Source organism: Vitis riparia, chromosome 4 (assembly GCF_004353265.1).
Source record: "Vitis riparia cultivar Riparia Gloire de Montpellier isolate 1030 chromosome 4, EGFV_Vit.rip_1.0, whole genome shotgun sequence".
NCBI classification, from domain to species: domain Eukaryota; kingdom Viridiplantae; phylum Streptophyta; class Magnoliopsida; order Vitales; family Vitaceae; genus Vitis; species Vitis riparia.
Window position 1 is genome coordinate 10,265,455 of NC_048434.1, and position 6,450 is coordinate 10,271,904.

General features: G+C 33.0%; 1 protein-coding gene across 1 annotated transcript; it reads right to left on the reverse strand.

Annotated features, from left to right (window-relative positions):
• Nucleotides 1–1,617: 1,617 nt before the first annotated feature.
• LOC117912318 lies at nucleotides 1,618–4,862 on the reverse strand. The gene is made up of 2 exons (XM_034826867.1): nucleotides 4,445–4,862; nucleotides 1,618–2,621 (listed from the first exon to the last, which is right to left on the reverse strand). The coding sequence occupies exons 1-2, from the start codon at nucleotides 4,536–4,538 to the stop codon at nucleotides 1,924–1,926; spliced, it is 792 nt and encodes a 263-aa protein (XP_034682758.1). The 5' UTR covers nucleotides 4,539–4,862; the 3' UTR covers nucleotides 1,618–1,923.
• Nucleotides 4,863–6,450: the final 1,588 nt, after the last annotated feature.

Below are 6,450 nucleotides of genomic sequence, written 5' to 3' on the forward strand. Positions count from 1 at the left end.
TTGCTTTTTGGAGTATGACACTCTCATAAATGAAGAATTTGCTTATTAAGCATCCTATTGTTTCTTTAATCGAATCACCCTTGAATATATCTTTGATATTTTTTTTGTTTTGCTGCAAAAGACTTGTAAAGCAAAAGGGCAATAGGCACTGATTGGTCTGAATCACGATATATCATCGAAATATTGGGATATTTTTCGTCCCTAGGTGTGGGTAGTCCTCCATAAGTATATGTGATCCCCAGGCTTGAGTTGCTCTATGTTGATCTTGTTTGAAAGCACCCCCATCTCTTTTTCTATAATCGGGGATGGTGAAATCCCTCTCAAATCTCAATCAAGTGAATGAATTGAAACCTATGAGTGTTTATCTAGGTTAACAATTCTGAACAAAATAAATGAATTGAAAATAACACCCTTTTACATAATTTAAAATATTTAAAAAAAACATCATTTAAAAATTTTCTTTAGAACTAAATAATAAGATTAAAAATTATATTTACTTAATAAATAAAAATTAATCTTAAAGAGACCAAAAAAATTAATGAAAATATAAGGATAAAAAAATATTATAATATTATTTCCTATACCAAGTAAATCAAAATATCTCCTTTTGGATCAATTGAAATCCCACGTAATTCATTCCTTCCAAAATCATTTTTTATTCCACTTCCATTATTGTCATTAAATGAATGACAACAAAATAGAAAGAATGAGACGTTGATTTCTAGACTTGGTTACCGCGTTCCAAACATTGCTCAATAAAAGAAGATAGGTCAAAGGTGGTTAGAAAATGGGATGGGAAGATGGAGTTGGGATGGTTTTCTTTCCATTATCTTCACGAACAACAGCGCAAGTCACGTAGAAGTTTCTAGGAAATCATGGCGTCAATAATTATATTCTAAACGTTCTAATAATAAGGTTGACTACAATCTACAGACACCTCTGACACGTACAAAACCTTCTCAAAACAAAAATACTTTAATCCATTCAAATAGATTCCTGGAGGGGATTTAGGAGCTTAGGACAAAAAAGGTTGCCACGCCCCCTCCCTTACTCCAGGAAACATTGCCCACCTCCTCTCTTCATGACTGCTACAAAAACTACTGTAAACCTTCAAAGGTTAGGGCAGAAAGTCAAGTAGAATCCCCCTCTGCTCATGAAGGAAAACGTCTCACTTCTAAACAAAAAATAAGTTCAATTACACATCCATAAACATAGACTACTACAATTTTGAGTTATCCTCCGGCTTTTCTTCTTCCCTTTCTGGTGAAGTTGTATGTTGCAGTAATGGAGGTCTCTCCTAGGTGTTGTAAGGTGCAAAGGGTTGAACTTGGCATGCCTCTTCTGTTCCAAACTTGTCCCGTTCCTTAGATCTTAGCTCATGTAGGCATCCTTCAAGTTTTTGCAATCTAGGCATGTCCCATCCAATTGTAACTCTAGCTCCTGTCATGAGATTGGAGGTTCCCTCCTCAACTGCCCACTGCAGCCGAACAAGGATGGCCGTGAGCTACTGAATAGCTCCTCAGGCTTCGTCCAGCACAGCAATTTATTGACTCTGAAGAGACAGTAAGTCCTATACAAGAATGGTGGTTACTATAAAGCAAACTGATAGATAAACCATGGAGGAGAAGAATATTTTCTTAATTGAATAAATCATCATACTTTTGTATACCCGAATATGAGAAGAGATAAAAGGACGCCCTAACATCTCTACATCTCTACAATAGACACAGAATAATCGATCTATATTGTAAGAAATTGAGCACTATTCAAGACCTGTAAAAAACATATATCCCTTTGAAGGATTTGTAAAGGCACATGTGATCAAGGACAGTTTTCCAATTAATCATGACAGCTTTTGACAGGAACAATCCACATTACAATGAGGACCAGATTTTCCACATCTATGAAACAACAGGACAAACATTAGTCTTCCATTGCCATCTCAGTTACGGAGTCTTCCTTGGTCGTATTAGTTATACCCTGCTCATCTAAGCCAGAATAGGTGACAAGTCTCTCAACAGACACTTTAATCACATCTCGTCGCACTGCAACATCAGAAACTAACCGACTAACAGAAAACATAGCCCAACCTATTACTGCTAGACCAGTAAAGCCTGTAGTTAGAAATCTAAGCGGCGAAGAAATGATAGCGCTGGCAATAGCAAACAAGGCCACTGCCTGCCCACTCAGGCCCACACTGGTGTTAGTGAACACAAGCAAACCTGTCTTACAGTAGACTGCAAAATCCTCGCAGTTGTTTTTGAAAATCTGATAGACACCAAATCCATGCTGGAGGAGGAAGGAGGCACGGTGAATGACATCTGCTGGTGGGTCAGATGCGGCAAGGGTACAGGTTCCTCCTCGAAACTTGGCAATAAAAAATGCCAGTGAGACATCATATCGAAAGAGGTAGAGATCGCCATCAGCAAGGAAACAGTCAAGACAGGTAGAGATGACACCACCTCTAAGCCTTAAATGATAGCCACATCTTGGGCATGGAGTGTCCGAAGAATGAGAAGGAACTGATACGAAAAAGGCACGATCTAACTCAGTTCCAGTACCAATCTCCTGACCTGATGCTCGAGTGAAGTGGATCACCATTCCTTCACTGGTGTATATCCCTGTTCTCATGTGGCAGATGCAGTGTGGTCAAGTATTCAGTTGAAAATTCTTGAGCCTATCAAGATATTCAAGGGGACCTTGAAAAGAATAATAAAGAGAGAAAATAAGAAAAAGGATGCCAACTGGCTAGGCCTAAATTCAAACTCATCATCTCCAAATAACTAGGGCTCGGATATAATGTCAAGTTAACAATTTGATCCAAAAGCTTATATTGTAAGGAATGGTGGGATAAGTTGATTTAAGTTAAAATTCTGACATGTAATGATTGGCACTCATTTAACATTGTGAAATTGTGACCCTTGTATACTTTTCCATCGGTATTTCTTCTAAGATCTCATGAATGCATTTGTTCATATACACAAAGTTTCTAATCCACACACTCATTTATGTCAATTATTATCTTACCCATATGTAAATCATGGGCATGTTACCTTCTCACTAGAAAACAATTTGTGCCATTAACTTGGTAGGACAGATAATAGCCTCATGGCACAGGTTAGGCCTCATGGTAGTTTATGCAACAATGAACATCCCCATTGTTCTTGCAAAGCATGAAAAGGCAAACTTGCTCATTCATAGAATCCATTAGAGACATCAAAAGGCATTCCAGATAAAAGGGCATAAATTGCAAAAAGAAGAAGAATGCCAAAACACAGTATTTAAGATGACTCAGCTGATGATATAATCATTCAAAGTGCCCAGATTAAAAGCATCATTTTCACCAAAAAAAAAAAAAATTCTGAACTGAGTCCCTTGAGGAAAACTTGTTCAAATGGAACACCACAGGGTGACCCAAAAAAAATATTGTTTGTTTCTAGGAAAAATGTCAAGCTGCAAAGCTTGCTAGAGAAGTCTAGGTAAGGTTGGATTTATGATCCTATCAATTGCATCTTTCTCCATATCTCTGACAAAGAGCAAAGATTAGGCAAAAACAGTGGGTTACCAAGGCAAAAATCATAACAAAAAATTGTCTTAGCTGGAGAAAAACTCTCTGGGACATTGATGAAACAAACACAATCCAAGGTTTCCTTTGAGATATCAGAACTGTAAGGCAATGGATGAGATAAAGGAAAAAGGATATCATTTTAGCAGCATCAAAAAATAATTCCTCCTATCCCTGGCATTTTTTAATATTTTTGTTCCTTAAGCAACCATCAGGAGAAGCAAATACACCTGTAAACTGATTAATAAATTTGATGAAATAGCAAATAATGAAGAAAAAACAATTGGAAAGCAATAGTCATACTTCTAATCCTCAAATCTATAAACAAAAGAAGAACACCATTTGATCCATCCATCAGCTGAAAAAAAAAATTGTAATAAATTGCATCATAGAGGGATTTTACCACGAATCATTTGATTGTGATTTGAGTCCCAAATGAAACATAAAAGATTTTATTTATGAATTCTTTTAAACAAACAATGCATTGAATCCAGAAAACTCTGGGTCCTTTCCAAAAGGAAGAGAATAAGTAATGGGCCCGGTTCAATGTCTCAAATAAATAGAGGAGACTTGATAGCTATGGTGTAATAATCAAGCAAATATAGAATTACTAAAACCTAATCCAGAAAAAATGAACTGGGTTTCTCTGACAAGCCCACAATAGTTAAGCAGAAGGAAGATTCATGATATGGATCTCCCATAAGAGTGTTTGGCGGTCAGAATAAACCAGAGAATCAGTCAATCCACACTCACCCACAAATTAAACATCTAATCTATGTATGTTGCTGAATAATAGCAAAAACAGAAAACATGAATCAAGCACCGTTTGGTTGCCGAGAAAGAGAAGGAAAATGAAAAGAAAAGGAGTGTGTCACACACCATGATGCGCATAGATGTGAGCAGTCCGCCATGAGTATATGTGATCCCCAGGCTTGAGTTGCTCTCTGCTGATCTTGTCTGAAAGCACCCCCATCTCTCTTTCTGTAAGTGGGGATGATGAAATCTCTCTCAAATCTCAGTCAAGTGAATGAATTGAAACAACTGAAACCCAAAGTTGTGAATGCACTCCTCCCTTGCCCTTGAGGCTTTCTTACACTCTCCCAGATAAAATTTGAATATAAAGCACTTTGAGAAGTATAAAATGTCCGTTGGAACTGGCAATGGGAAAATGCTCAATGTATAGGATGATGGGCAAGTTGTGAACGCAATCCTTTTCCAGCTTTTTCCCCTATATTTAAGTGTTTTTGACCCACTGAATCGGACTTGCAATGGAAGATTCTTTCTGTTTGGTGTAAATATTAAAAGCTCTGTTTTGAGTAGATTCACAAACTCCTCGACTCCTCATACCCATTTATAAAAATAAATAAATAAAACACTGAATATTAAAATGAAAAATTATTGTAATATTAAAGGCATTTTTGAATAGAACCACGAGCTCGTCATGTCCACTTAGGAAAAAGCACTTCTGATGGTAAAAGCATTTTTGGAAAGCCATTCTCCAACCCTAAAGAAAGCTATTGGTCAAATCAAACTTGGCTGTCCTCGTAAATAAATAAGATGTCGGTGAACGTGAAGAAAGGAAAATAAAATATTAAATATATATTTGAAAGTAATTTTAAGAATATTAGAAATATTTTTAAAAAGTTTTTTAGTTAACACTTGACCTGAAGCCTTTTTTTTTTTGTGGAAAATACTAAATAAAAATATGATTAAGAATTGTATGATTTATATTCAAATATTAAAACTGTAAAAGGGTGTTTGATTTTTTTATTGAATTGAAATAATAAAAAAAATTAAAATATTTAACTTTTTTTATTATGTTAAACCATATTGATATTAAATTATACGATTAAAATAAATTTATTATTAATAAATTCAATTTAATTATCTTGATTGATATTAATAAATTACTTTTAATTGAATAAAAAAATTAAATATTTTAATTTTTTTTATTCAACAAAAATACAACACTGTTTAGCTAGTTCTTGATAAAATTTTACATATTTTTATAATCATTTTGGAATGGATACTACTTATTTTAAATAAAAAAAAATTAGAGTTTTATGATAAGATCATATATATATATATATATATATATATATATGTGATAAATTTTTAGTATTTTATGGAAAATGTAAGAGAAAAATAATTGAAAGGAATTTTTAGTAGTCATAATAAGGGATAACAACGATGTGGTTTCAAGAAGTGTCACCCGGTCCCAATTATTAAACCATAGTCTCATCCATGTTTCAAAAGAATAATTAAACAAGATAAGGTGGAGCACGTGGGTGTATAAGAAATGGCTATCCCACCTTAGTTTAGTTTTTTTCTAATATTTTAAATTTAAAATTTTGACAAAAATATATCATATTTATAATTTATTGTAATGACAAATAAAGAAGAAGAAAAAAAACTAAATGATTGTTTGGTAATTATTTTTAAAAATAGTTTTTTTGTTTTTCGGAACAAAAAACAAGAAAATAAATTTGGAAATCAGAAACCATTTTCTATTTTTTGTATTAAAAAGAATAGAAAATATGGCATTTTCAAATAATATCTTTTAGTTGTTTTTTAAAAATTGTTTCAAAAAATAATTATATAAGTATGTAGAATGATTAAAAATAAAATATTAAATATAAAAATTATTTTCAAAACATATTTAAAAATATTAAAAACATGTTAAAAATATTTTAAGTTTCTAAATAAACTTTTGTTTTACAAAATATCATAAAATAAAATAGTTTGTAAAAACTATTCTCAAAAACTATTTTTTAGAATTGTTTTCGAAAATAATTACCAAATAATACCTAAGATATTTTAAAAGGTTGGTAGGGAAGACAAAAAAAAAAAAAAAACCAAAAAAACAAAAAAAAAAACTCATAATT